General features: G+C 47.0%; 6 protein-coding genes across 6 annotated transcripts; 3 read left to right on the top strand and 3 right to left on the bottom strand.

Moving 5' to 3' along the window:
- Positions 1-856: 856 nt before the first annotated feature.
- N7469_010814 (GPI-anchored transamidase) lies at positions 857-2,050 on the bottom strand (the record flags this gene model as incomplete). The annotated part of the gene is made up of 1 exon (XM_056649719.1): positions 857-2,050. One exon carries the CDS (start codon positions 2,048-2,050, stop codon positions 857-859), a length of 1,194 nt encoding a protein of 397 aa, XP_056496850.1.
- A 571-nt stretch (positions 2,051-2,621) lies between these two features.
- On the top strand, positions 2,622-3,414 carry N7469_010815 (DUF1014 domain protein; the record flags this gene model as incomplete). Its single annotated transcript, XM_056649720.1, has 3 exons — positions 2,622-2,678; positions 2,741-2,841; positions 2,910-3,414. The coding sequence occupies 3 exons, from the start codon at positions 2,622-2,624 to the stop codon at positions 3,412-3,414; spliced, it is 663 nt and encodes a 220-aa protein (XP_056496851.1).
- A 495-nt stretch (positions 3,415-3,909) lies between these two features.
- Positions 3,910-5,101, bottom strand: pex7 (putative peroxisome biosynthesis protein (Peroxine-7); the record flags this gene model as incomplete). Its single annotated transcript, XM_056649721.1, has 2 exons — positions 3,910-4,819; positions 4,938-5,101. The coding sequence occupies 2 exons, from the start codon at positions 5,099-5,101 to the stop codon at positions 3,910-3,912; spliced, it is 1,074 nt and encodes a 357-aa protein (XP_056496852.1).
- Positions 5,102-7,222: 2,121 nt separating this feature from the next.
- N7469_010817 (putative CUE domain protein) lies at positions 7,223-8,704 on the top strand (the record flags this gene model as incomplete). The annotated part of the gene is made up of 1 exon (XM_056649722.1): positions 7,223-8,704. One exon carries the CDS (start codon positions 7,223-7,225, stop codon positions 8,702-8,704), a length of 1,482 nt encoding a protein of 493 aa, XP_056496853.1.
- Positions 8,705-9,357: 653 nt separating this feature from the next.
- On the top strand, positions 9,358-11,410 carry N7469_010818 (GMC family oxidoreductase; the record flags this gene model as incomplete). The annotated part of the gene is made up of 6 exons (XM_056649723.1): positions 9,358-9,398; positions 9,449-9,568; positions 9,618-9,834; positions 9,920-10,456; positions 10,518-11,121; positions 11,178-11,410. 6 exons carry the CDS (start codon positions 9,358-9,360, stop codon positions 11,408-11,410), a joined length of 1,752 nt encoding a protein of 583 aa, XP_056496854.1.
- A 359-nt stretch (positions 11,411-11,769) lies between these two features.
- Positions 11,770-12,999, bottom strand: N7469_010819 (uncharacterized protein; the record flags this gene model as incomplete). Its single annotated transcript, XM_056649724.1, has 3 exons — positions 11,770-12,302; positions 12,325-12,722; positions 12,776-12,999. 3 exons carry the CDS (start codon positions 12,997-12,999, stop codon positions 11,770-11,772), a joined length of 1,155 nt encoding a protein of 384 aa, XP_056496855.1.
- Between the last annotated feature and the right edge of the window lie 332 nt (positions 13,000-13,331).

Consider the following 13,331-nt stretch of genomic DNA (forward strand, 5'->3'; position numbering starts at 1 on the left):
TTGTGGGGAACATTCTATCAGCTCCTCGAGGAGAGGATTAATTTATTCGATCAGAGGTCTGTCTCTTGAAAGCAATTCGATATGTACATGCTATGCTAACTCATCAATCAACCATCTCTAATGGGTAACTAGAACTATATCCCAGCAGTGTTCACTGTCAGATAACCTGTGCAAGAAAATCGCATACTGTGCAGAGAAGCCCCTTCCAGATATCATGAAATTCTATTTATGATTGATACGAATGCCTCCATGAGAGTCTAAATTGAGCCAAATTCCTGAGCTCTCACTAGTACATATATCATGTACTAGTGGAGCTTCGGGAACAAAGAGTCGATCTTCGGTACAACAATCTTCGTCAGTGGCCCCTTGGATACATCGGTCATGTTTGTACGATATGCAATACTTTGCTCCATCCAAGGATTATCCCATCCTGGGAATTCAGGGTTGAATGGTACTTAAGTCACCTCAAAAATGCCTCTGTCCCGCTGATTGTCCCGCTGATCTCCAGTGTCTCAATAGTACTCAATAGATCAGCTACCGCCCTCTGCATCCTCTGCATATCATTTCTGGCATTCAAAGTACTGGGGGTATGGGTTCGCGGCGCGTATCGTGTTCTACAGTATCACCAAGTGTTACTCGTCCGATTGAAAAGCCTCCTACTAGAGACTGAGGATCTGTCAGCGCCGCCTCTGGAATCTGAAACCCGTGGATGGTCTCGTAGAAATAGAAAGAATGCATCTATTGAAGCATGGTAAGAAATTGATTTGTATAACTACGCTAAGCGCCGTGCACCACCTTAATGCTAGAGAACTTTATGTGGGTTTGAAAAAAAATGATATGACATTATTTCACCAGATCAGCTGGCTGTACGACCCAATATTGATCCAGCAACCCAAGCTGCAGTGCATGCGCCCACGACAGACAGGCCGACAATTCGCTTGCCCCAGTTATCCTCGGTCATCTTCGTTGGACCAACAGTCTTCTTTGGGTTCAGCCCAACAGAAGACGAATGCTGATTCTCAGTATGGGATTGGGTAGAGTTGCCCAGAATGGCAGAGTACTCTTCGCCGCGTTTGCGCCACTTTTCCGCCAGTCGTGCAATTTCAGCGAGATCTTCTTTGAAAGATCCAGGTCCAGTTGCATTCGCATTCTCAACTTCAACATTCTGTACGTTACCGAAGAAATCCACGACAGTACGCAATCGACCTTCCTGTTCACCACCAGGGAACAGGTCCCAGCGAACGCCTGGCTGGGAATGAATCTTCGATTCATCATAAGAGTCAAATAGATCGCCTAGATTCAACTTGGAATTGGCACTTGTTACTTGGGTTTCCAAGAACTCCAGGACATAGTAAGTCCAACGGTCGATCACTGCAACTCCGACGTCGTTATCGGCATGGTGGGAATAAGAAGACTGGTCAAGTTCACTGGAACCAGTGGCCACGATATTGGGCGAGTAGAAATGCGTGTACATAGTGTTGGCCTGACAAGTATCGATCATGAATAAGAGTTCATGATATCGCTTCTTCTCCCACATTTGTCCAAAGGCATCAGCCAAATCCCAAGCACCAATCTCCTCGGCATCTTGAAACTTGAGGAACTGATCTCCACCGTGACCGGTCATGTAAACGAGGACATTGCTGCCGGCGTCAGAGCCGAGGCGCTTGCTTCGTGGAACATCTTCATCAAGACGATCCGTCAAGAGTCGAATAAAGTTCTCGACTGTCACCTCATAGCCCCTGTAATCCACCTCAATATTATCACCGTAGAGATCGACAGCCCGGTCCGCATTACTGTATACAGTTCCAGGGAAAGCATTTCGAGGATTGCATGCCATATCATCTGGAAGCATTAGGATGATCTGCGAGTCGGGAATGCCGAGACGCTTGACGGTTCGGTATAAGGAAAGAACATTGGCAAGATGGCGGTAGTTAAACCAGAATCGGGACGTGGAAACCAGCACGGCCCAGTTAGAAGTATGCTCTGCTACTGCTGAGCTGATAAATAGCAGCAGAGCGAGAGCCTGCAATAAACGGAGGAACGTAATCATGGTGGCAGTTTGAAGGCTAGAGCATAGTCAAGAAAGGAGGAAGTTCGGTTTCGGCCGCGCAGCTGGCGAGTTTTGAAAAATGGTTGCAATCGGGATATGGGTATCAAATATTGTAGCTTAAGGTGTGGAATTCGGCCCTTATACTAGAGCCATCCTCAAGATCGAGGGCAAGCAGAAGGTAGATGACAAGTGAAGCTATTGCGGAGCGCGATGACAAACCCGCGATGGTAGATAGACACCTGAATATCAAGGCAGAAAGGTTACATCTCCGTCTACGAGCCGACGATCAAGAAGTTAGCGAAAGCGGAAATTATTGCATCGACAATGCATTTTGACACGTTATTGAGAGATATAAAAACAGTCGAAATGAAAAGGCAAAATAGCCCATCGATTGCTCAGGAACCTCTTCGATTAGTCACAGGGACACCGCCTACGTCGGAGCCGGCATAATCGTTTGGCGGATCAGATCATCATCCAACACAATCCACTTTTTTCTCTCTCTTCTTCCACTCGGTGTCTTATACCTGTGTATCTTTTGGCTTTCAATTGAAGGGAAAATATACATAGCAATATGGGAGGCAAAAAAGCCGCTGGCGAGAACTCCAAGAAGGCTGCTGGCAACGCCCGCGTATTTTGACCCCGCCCCCACCATCATTACAGCAATTGAACAAAGCACTAATCATCATATAGAAAGCCGAAGCCGCTGCCGGAAAGAAAGCCCAAGAGGATGCGAAGCGAGCCGCAGAGGAGGATAAGCAATGGTCCAAGGGATCAAAGAGTAACGCAAAGAAGTGAGTGGAATTTAGATGCGGTTCTTCTACAGTATAGATCCTGACCAGTGTTTTTCACTGAATAACAGGGAAGATGCTGAAGCCAAGAAGGCTGAAGCTGCCCGCAAGAAGGCCGAGCGTGATGCCATGCTTGCCGAGGAGGAAGCCTCCCAGCCATCCAAGGGCAAGGGTGCCAATGCAAAGACCGCGCAAAAGAAGACTCGTGGTTTGGACCTCAGCCAACTGGATGACGGCCCCAGCGGCAAGTCAAGCTCACTTAACGCCTCCGGTATCGATAACGCCCTGGACGCTCTTTCTTTGACCAATAAGGATACTTCGAAGATCGAGAAGCACCCCGAGCGACGATTCAAGGCTGCCTATGCCGCCTTTGAGGCTCGCCGTATGCCCGAGATCGAACAGGAGAACCCCGGTCTGCGTCGACAACAGCGTATGGATCTGTGCCGAAAGGAATTTGATAAGAGCGAAGAGAACCCCTTCAACCAGGTTCACGTTAAGGTGAATGCGACCAAGGATGAGATTGCCCAAGTTCGGGACCAAGAGCGGGCGAAGACTGAGGCTCGACTTGGACGGTAGATGTTCAAAGTTGATGTCGCAAGTCTGTGCCACGGCTTTCTTGTATCGTATCTCCAAGCAGAAGTCTATTTCTTCCATATGCTTGAGCTATGCAGTCAACCACGGGTGCCTATAAAATTACATCGGAGGTGTTCCCGGAAGACGGCTTGCGTTTCATGGTCTTGATTTGAAAAAGGCAATCAGCTCTTATATGTGTTAATGATAGAGCGAGCCTGGCTTCCTTGACTATATTCGTGTGCAGTATAGTATGAGATTTATGGGCTTAAACACCAAAATTACGAAATGCAATGACTTATATCCATAGTAATCCATGCAGTTGTAGATTTCCAATGCTATACCGCTGATAAATCTATAATCACTAAAGTAGACTACCTATTTAGAAGTGCGGGGGATGAATGGTATCTATATTGGACGAAAGCCCTAAAGCCTCGGCAATTGGAATCTAAACTTTGAACTTCCCAATGTGATGAATATATGCATGTCTGAACTGTAACACTAGTTCATTGAACCTCGTACATCCCATACGTAAAGACTCTCATCCCAACCAACACTGGCACACCAGCCCTCGTTACCAAAGAGGCACCAGTCCACACCCGTGACAAATTCGGTATGCCTACCCATTCGGCCCAACTCTCTACCAACTACTGGGCTCGTCGGCCCAGAGCGCATAAGGTCCATATCACCAACTGCACTGGCATCTGATTGGTCACTCCATACACGGCAAGTCATATCGTAACTGGCACTCAGAAGCACATTCGATAAATGCGGCGACCAAGCAAGCTTGCGAACAGCATATTCATGACCCAGCATAGTAGTCAGTGGGCCCTGTTGCGGGGCCCGGATATCGAATGTCCGGATAGCACGATCAACACCACCAGTTGCTAGAACAGTAGGACGGTATTTATTCCAATCATGCGTGAGAGCCTCTGCAGGTGCACATGGCGCTGGCGGGATACCAGGTTGACCAGGAATTGCGGGTGGTGCAGGTGCTGAGTGAATAGGAATTTGAACAGTGAGGTGGTTTGATGCGGATGCAGGCGTACGCAAGTCAAAAACGCGTACGTAGGAGTCGGATGTTACGCAGGAAATGAGATCAGGGTTGTGAGGGCAGAAGGCGGCGGAATAAGTGCAGCTGTGGGTGGGGAGAGTGAGGAGGGATTGTGGACGATGCGGCGACCAAACACGCACTGTGCCATCCCAACTGCTGGAGCAGAAGCGATCTTTAGCGACGAGATTCCAGTTGACACTGAAGACTTCTCGTGCATGTTCCTTCCAGTTCTGAATCGGGAAATCGTTGGCCGAGGTGTCGAACAGCTTGATGCTGCCATCGCCGGAGGCAGTGAGGACTTGATTCTCGTGGATTTCTGACCAAGCCATATCATAGAGAGAATCTTGCGTAGTAAACCTATGTATTTTGTATTAATCACCGATCATTGACTTGGTATTCCGCGGTGATACTGCCAAGTAAGTAGAAGTGACACATCCCCGCGGAGAGAGCTTAAAGCAGGTAAATCCACACACACCATTTTACAGGTACAATCCCGTTAGGTGTCAACTCTAATATATAGAGTCGCCCATTTCCGACCAGACCAAAGTTAGCCGCACTAGCAACAGCTAATCGATTGTCGAAGAATGGTGAATATTTGACGGCGCAGCCGTTAAAGCCTTGTGTGCGGAAGTGAAGCATAATGAGCGTCAGACCGGTCGACGCCGGTCAGTCGATGTCAGAGAGGGCGTGGAGAACAAAGAAGAGATAATTTACAACGAAAGTAGTTCGATGGTCTAGGGTATCACACGTGAAAATCAGAAAGAGCCGTACGGCGCGTTGTTGAGATGAGATTGAATGACATCGGGATTGCGGGGAGATCAAATGCGATGGGCCGAGGTCGTTTCTCGGGTTGCGAGCCACCTTTTTCAGGCAGGTTTCCCGCGCGAAAGAGGCTCAACCCAGCTTGAGGTATTGATATTTGTTTGTTTTATTTTATTCTTATGCTAGTATGTATTTCCAAGACCATATTCTCCTCGTACTGACCAGGACACCAAGTAGGTGTTTCTGGTTTTATATATTTAACAAATGTAATGCTCATCGTACTCAAGACTACAGGGCTGTAGGTACCTGTAGTGTGTAGATGTTCGGTCCGGGGACAGGATACCGTACTACTGTACTAAATAGAATGCTAGCATCACTAACGATGGGGAATCCTAAAGTTTGTTATGTTTACAAAGAGCCTTGTCTAGAATATTGCAGCATAGATTGGTCGATATTACTGGGTCACCTTGGAAGCAGGTAAACCTCTGCGAGTTGAAGGGATAAGCTTCGACTAGGTGGGCGACTCCCATATAATTGACGTCAAAATGCAGATTGTAACCCAGATATCCTGAATGCTTCATTGATTTAGTGGATGCAAAATGGAGAATGCATTTAGATGTTCCAACCTCCTACCTCTCCTCATAGGTTGATTAGTTATGTGCTTGTAGTTAGTTTTGTAGTTCGCGAACCCAAATATTTCGCCGCGACCGTCAAAAAAAGGGCATGACGTAGTAGTTCGTTCTTCCCAAATCCCCACCAAACTCCATCCGATTTATTTCACTTTGTCTCTTAAAAGATATTCAATTCCCTCAAGATTATCTCTTCAACAAAAGGAGGAAAAATTTCGGATCAAGTTCCCCAATGCCAGCCGTGCAGCAATTATCATTATGACCGACCCGCAATCCTATACTTCCCCCGCCGATCTTTTCCTCCAACAGGAAGTCTATCGACTGGGGTCAACTCCGGGGTTGCGATCCCTTCCCCCGGTCCCGAACGAGATTTCCTAGTCTTCACTTGGGGCCCTGTTCTTTATCGAACATGCTACGTCCCAGAAAGCAAACGCCTTCTTCCTGTTTTTCTGAGGTGCCTCAATGATGCTATGAGTCGATCTCTATATCGAACCTTAACCGGCTCCGAAGAACAAATCCAACTCCTCATGCAAGCATATGCCTCGAAGGTATTCAGCGCACAGGATGTGTATGATAACTTGGATGAAGATGGGGTTCGCGATTCCTTTCGGGATTATAAGGTCTCTTTGGCGATTCCGTCTACGGAGCTACCGTCCAGATTACGCGCATGTTTGATGGTTGATGAAGGGGTTTTGTCCCATATGAGAGCTATTTTGGACATCTCGACCACGGCTGGCCAAGACGCCGATCTCGATAGATGTTGGGTAAAAGTTGTTGAGGATAATTTCCCGGATTCGAGATTTGGAGAAGAACCTTATGTGGCCAGCATAGACTGGAGCAAGAGGACGGATGGCATTGCAGAGTACCGTGGAAAGTATCATGGCTGGACTATGGTATCATTGTCTGCACTATTGGAGGTATGGGATGGGATGCGACAAATGAAACATTTGATTGAATATCATCGCGAAGGGCGGATTTATCTAGGGCAAGGTAAATGGAGTGCTATAAAATAGGGCAGAAATTGTCTTCGAGACTGTCGATTACTAGTAAGATAATTGTATACCATCGAAAAAGCAGTCCATTACTTCAATTGCATTCAAGTATCCTTGAGCTACTCATGCTCTATCTCTTTCAGGTTTTACTGAATACTTCATAGATCAACTCCATCGAGAGAAGCTATACTTCCCCTGATTGGCCATATCGAGAGCAGTCATGTGCTGATAAGACCTTTTATCAGTGAAACATCCAATTGGATCGACTCATCTTCTGGAACCCTTGGAGGTTCCAACAGTTGATTTCAAATCCACCATTAGAATTAAACATGAACACGCTATCTGTCCCTCGAACATGGTCATAGATAATATCATTTATGGATGCATTCGTTACAAGAAAGAGGCGAAGAGTCTCTTCAGCTGGAGAGCATCCCAGCTCAACAACATTTGATACTCAAGAACCTCAGTCAAATCCAGATCTAGTGGGTGATGACTCGACAGACGTGAAACTAGCCATTTTGATATCTCTATTTCCAGATATCGGGCAAGACTCTATCCTGGATATCCTTGTATCATGCGACGGCTCTGTTGAGACTGCTACCTCGCTGCTAAACTCGCAAGCCGCAGCAGCTCAGACACCGAGCAAAAAAAGGGCGATGTCCAGCTCGTCGCTTGGTATCCAAACCTCCTTGTCATCCCATGTCATGGCAAAATCCAAGGATGGCACATTCGCAACTCTAAACGAGAGCATGCAAACCCGAAGGCCTCTAACGACTAAAAAAGGGCAGACCCTACACCTCTATGCAGCTGATGATATCGCTGCGTATACGCCTTGCACGATCATACACAATTTCCTTCCACCAAAGCAGGCCAACGATCTACTGATTGAATTACTCGAGGAATCTGAACACTTCTCCAGATACGAATTTCAACTCTTCAATCGGACCGTTAAAAGCCCACACACCGGATGTGTATACGTATCTACCCCCGAGGAATACAGACAACAGACATCTGAATATACTTATGGTGGGACCTATCGAGCAAATGTGCGGCAAGCAACGCCGCAACTTCGATCTGCATCGCGGAAAGTCCAACAGCTTGTGAACGAAGAGATACAAAACCGCATCAATAAAGTCTATCCGGAGGGCAAGAAACTCAAATTTCAATCTCCAAAGGAATGGCGACCGAATGCAGCTTTCGTCAACTGTTACAATGGACCGACAGAGAACGTGGGGTATCACTCAGATGATCTGACCTACTTAGGACCACATCCAATAATCGGAAGTCTAAGTCTAGGCGTGGAACGAGAATTCCGAGTCCGTCGGATCGTCCCTCAGGATGAGATGCAAGAATATGATGAAGATGAACAGGAAGCCTCCAATCAAGATAAAGGCAAATCCTCCTTGCGATCCACCAAAGATGAAAAAGCGGCGGCAGCCCGCGCCGATGCCCAGGGGCAGATCTCCATCCATCTTCCCCACAATTCGCTCCTTGTTATGCACGCGGAGATGCAAGAAGAATGGAAGCATTCCATATCACCTGCTCAGAAAGTCTCTCCCCATCCAGTTTCAGGAAATAGTCGAATCAACGTCACTTATCGTTGGTATCGCGACACTTTGCACCCACGTTACACCCCACGATGTCGATGTGGCGTCTCCGCTATCCTACGGTGCTCACAGCGTAAGCAAGAAACTAAAGGACGCTATATGTGGATGTGCTATGCTGGATATACCCCAGGAAAAGAAGGATGTTCATTCTTCCAATGGGCCGAGTTCGACGACGATGGGGATCCGATCTGGAATCATAAGCAAAGCAAAGACGTGGCGCCAACTCTAGCCAATTTTTCAGCTTCACAGTGAATCATAGCCAATCCAATTCTTGCATTCCAGGTCGTTCGAGGGAGGTCCCATCCTTCGCTAATCCAAAGTCTGCTAGCTTCCTTGCAAGACATCCCCGCAATGGGTCCATTTTCCTTTGAAATCCCCACTGCAAGCTCTTACTCGCCCCACGGGGAGTTGCAAAGATAGACATTAATCCCGAGCGGGGGGTAGAGCTCAATTGGAGATCAGGACGTATCGATTGGTGCCAAAAAGAGTTGTTGCGGGGTATCTCCGTCTCACCTGCGGAATCAAAATACCTCATTCCGTCCTACAGTGTTGAATCTATTGAAACCCCTCGTGTAACACCTAGAGCGAATACAGCCTTGCTTACTACGATGAGTTGCAGCACAATGGAGTCGCAAGATGCACCTAAGATGCGATACGAATGATGATCCTGTAGAATTTCCCCGTTGGGCGATCTACCTGCCGTCCGATAGCAACTCGCCCTTAAATGGCCCCGCCTACATGCGCTAGGCGGAATTGGCGCCGCCTTCATCGGTGTATGTTTGATGAGAATCGTTTCGGTCAGAGATTTAAAAGGCTTGGTGGCTGCCGGTACTTTTGTGAATTTGTTAAATAAGAAAATAATCTTCTTGGTGGAGGGTTTTCTACGGAAGTCGATCTATGGCAGTATGGCTTCCCAGCACGACACTTATGACTATATTGTCTGCGGGTGAGATCGACTATATCACACGATCCGATAATTACTGACTACAGAGGTAGGGGTGGTACTTCTGGCTGTGTAGTAGCCGGTCGTCTTGCAGAAAATCCAGAGATCAAGGTCCTCCTTATCGAAGCCGGACAACATAATAGGGATCTGGAGAATGTACATATGACAGGAGGGTATGGTGTACCGTCTCGCAAATGGAAGATTCATTCACTAAGAGGATAGGTGGTCGAATAATTTCGATGCGGAGACCGATTGGAATATCATCACTCCTCCAATGCATGGAGTAGATGATCGCCAGGTGAAATTGAGTCGCGGACGATTCTTGGGTGGCTGCAGCGGGTGCAATGGCACGCTTTGCATTCGCGGGAACAAGCAAGACTATGATGATTGGGGCTTGGACGGATGGAGTGGTGAAGATTTCTTCAAATATATGAGAAAGGTAAACATGGAAGACCATAATACCTATTTTTAACTATATAGGTATATGCGATATATGAATTCCCTATCTCACAAACATTTCACAGGCGGAGACATTCCATCCCAAGCCTTGGTTCCAAGCCGATAAAGCCAGTCATGGCTATTCAGGGCCATTGCATACCGAGCCGCATGATCTAGCGCCCATTTCTAAACTCCTGATGGATTCATTCGTGTCTGAGGGAATGCCATTGTACCACGATATGTTTAGTACCGGTGATGTTGCACAAGGATGCGGGCATGTACCTCGTACAGTCTATGAGGGTATTCGTACAACCGGTGCGGATTTCGTGACCAACAAAAACCACCGAGGAAACATCACTATTCAAACAGATACCACGGTGGACCGAGTCATTTTTGATACAGAAGGAGAGCAGACTCGGGCAACTGGGGTTGTGACCCAAGGGAAGGATGGTAGTTCCAAGACATTCTTTGCTCGAAAGGAGATCATCGTCTCTGGTGGAGCGTACTGCAGTCCTGCAATTCTACTTCGATCTGGTATTGGCCCAAAGGACGAACTGAAGAAGCATCAAATTGAGTGTATAGTGGACTCCCCAGGAGTTGGCAGAAACCTCATGGATCATCTTGTTAGTTGCTTTATTCCTCCCCCCTCCTCCGCTTACTTATATCCATCGCTGATGAATTTAGATTGTCTTTATGTTCTACGAAACCGAGAAAGCAGGCTTAACAAATGACTATCACGTCTACCATGGCGACAATTTCGACAAAACTTATGCAGAATGGAAGGAGAAGAAATCAGGATTCCTCTCCTCATTCCCATTCGGCGCCTTTGCTTTCGCCAGAATAGACGACCGTCTCAAAGATGAGCCCTTATGGAAAAATGCGCCTCGCTTACCAGGTCGCGACCCCATGGGGCTCACTCCTAGTCAACCCAACATTGAATTTTTCACCACAGAATGTTACGGTGGACCGAAGCAGTATGATCAATTTCCTATTGATCAGAAACATGCATTTTCTATGATCGCGGAATTATTCGCGCCCAAGTCTCGTGGTTCTGTTACATTGCAGTCGACTAATGCTTTCGACAATCCTGTTGTTGATTGTAATTACCTGGCTGATCCGATGGACTTGCTTGTCCTGAGTGAAGCGTGCCGATTTGGTAACGAAGTTGTGATGAAGGGCGCTGGTACAAAGGATATTGTTAAGGGATCTTGGCCACCTAACCTTAACCATCACACTTATAAGACAAGAGAAGAGTGGGTGCCGTATGTCAAGGAGCATGCTACTACATGTAAGTGGAATTACTGAAGACGTGGTGACTGGGTTCATTACTGACAAAATACTCAGGCTACCATGCAGCAGGCACCTGTGCTATGGGTACAAAGGATAATTCCATGGCTGTTCTGGACGAGAAATTGCAGGTTCGTGGCGTTTCTGGACTCCGCGTTGCTGATTGCAGTGTAATGCCTACTCTGCACGGAGGTCACACGCAAATGCCGGCATATGGCATTGGAGAGAAATGTGCGGATCTCATTAAGGATACCTGGCGGATGACTGGAAATGTTTACAGTCGAATCTGAACATGATGTTCAATCAGTGTTATTACTACGAGCGTTTTACAAGCAACCTACCTTCCTTTGCCGTTTGAGCTCACCACAAATTAAGACCCATCAAAGATTGTTGGTACAATAAGATCTCGTTTTTGTGATATCAGTTGATTAGCATGTGGTGGTCTTCTAAGTCAGCCCCCAATTTGAAGCAATAAAAGTTACAAGCACACCTCTCCGTATTAATTAGTATAGACCTATACATAGGAATATTCCGGATTATTCAAATGGACAGAAAAAACAGAGTCAAGACATAAGCGCCACAAAAAGCAATGAGGTAAAAATAGACCCGATGGGCCAAAGGACAATTTTCCAAGTGATACCTGGGTTATTCATGCCCGAGTGAAGATGAAACTTTCCCCAGGTTGAACAGACATAATGCTTGGTCGCAGATACTCCTCGTCTGTACGCCGGCTGCGTATGCTAGTAACATGAGATTGGAGATTGACAGTGCAGTTCGTCGGAAGAAGAGAGTGGTGATATTCAACCTGAACAGTCAAGATGTGCTCGGGCAAATCGCTAACCCAGCCCATCAAAAATTTGTTTATTCCAATGATCGTCTCCATGGCGGCTCGAGGTAGCTCTTGAAGATCGCCTTTATCTGTTGTTTCAAATGCAACCGGTACAATCACGCTTACAGGAAGATTCCAAATTTCTCCAGGACGGAGTGACGCGATTTGGTAAACCTTGGTGGCCGGCTCTATTTGGCACCCTGGTCCAGGCGTTAAAACAATCTTGACCTGATCCAGACACCCGGGGCGTAGACCGGCACGGATATGTCGGAGCACACCGGCCACTCTTCGTGACAAATGTCTTCCGCCGATGATGGTCCCTTGAGCTCCAAGGTCATAGTAAATATGCCACCCTGGATAATTGTTCATGTGAACCAGAGGAGACGAGCTCTGGGGGGGTAATCGTATGGAAACCGATTGCGTGATCAATCCAAGGGACTGAGTAATTTGCGGGCAGCATGGAAGCAATGAGAAATAGGTGACATGTGGCAATTCTTGATGAGGAATTGAAGACTTTCGAAATTTCTTGAATGGCAACTCCAACATTCGCCCCTTTTCGCGAGCTGAATTGTGCACGACGGGGCAAAACGTTGAGTGCGGCTCGAATTTCGTCCAAAGAGCGAAATCCCAGAGGGAGAAGTAGTTGAAAATGGCCAGCAGCTTCACCACTAACATAGGCAAGGCCAATGCGATCATATCCTTGTATGATTCGCGAGGCTAGAATCGTTGATGCTAGACTAAACTGGCTAAGCAGGTTGTCGGACATCTCGAGCCTAGCAATGAGTTTAGAACAAGGAAACTCAACGAAACTGGAGGATCAACGAACGAAGCATCAAGAAGAAGTAATATATCAAGAGGTGCTAGACTAGACGCTTCCGGTAATGGGACAGAGGAAACATTGGCAGAGACATGTATTGTTGTCAACACATGCTCCGTACCAAAGCCGATTTTGGGCCGGCTCGTGACCGTCTGCAAACTGACAAAGGCAACAGGCAGCTTCATTGGACATAAGTACCGTGAGTTCTCCCAGGATGTACGCTCGCCTGACATGTCCGTTGGCTCTAGTGAAGAATTCAGTTCACCGGGAGAACCCGGTAAATTCTCTGTCTGGTTCGAAGTGGAATTGCTGAAAGACCCAGAACTCCAACGAATTGTTAACATATGAGACTTTTGGCGTCGAAGCCTCTGATCGTGCCTTTGTAATTTTGTAGGGGTCTCCGGGATCTAGGGGCTTGGATTAGCTGACACCTCCCAAAGAGTGTTAGAAGAACCAACCATATTATCGGAGAATGGGTCTTCTAATGAATTGTTAAGAGATCCTCTCGTGTGCTGGAAGCCATGTTGGATCTCTTGTCTTTTCTTAGGCATTTCTATTTGGTATA

Source organism: Penicillium citrinum (assembly GCF_028827155.1).
Source record: "Penicillium citrinum strain IBT 23319 chromosome Unknown utg000009l:1.0-4274883.0:1.0-4276374.0, whole genome shotgun sequence".
Classification (NCBI taxonomy): domain Eukaryota; kingdom Fungi; phylum Ascomycota; class Eurotiomycetes; order Eurotiales; family Aspergillaceae; genus Penicillium; species Penicillium citrinum.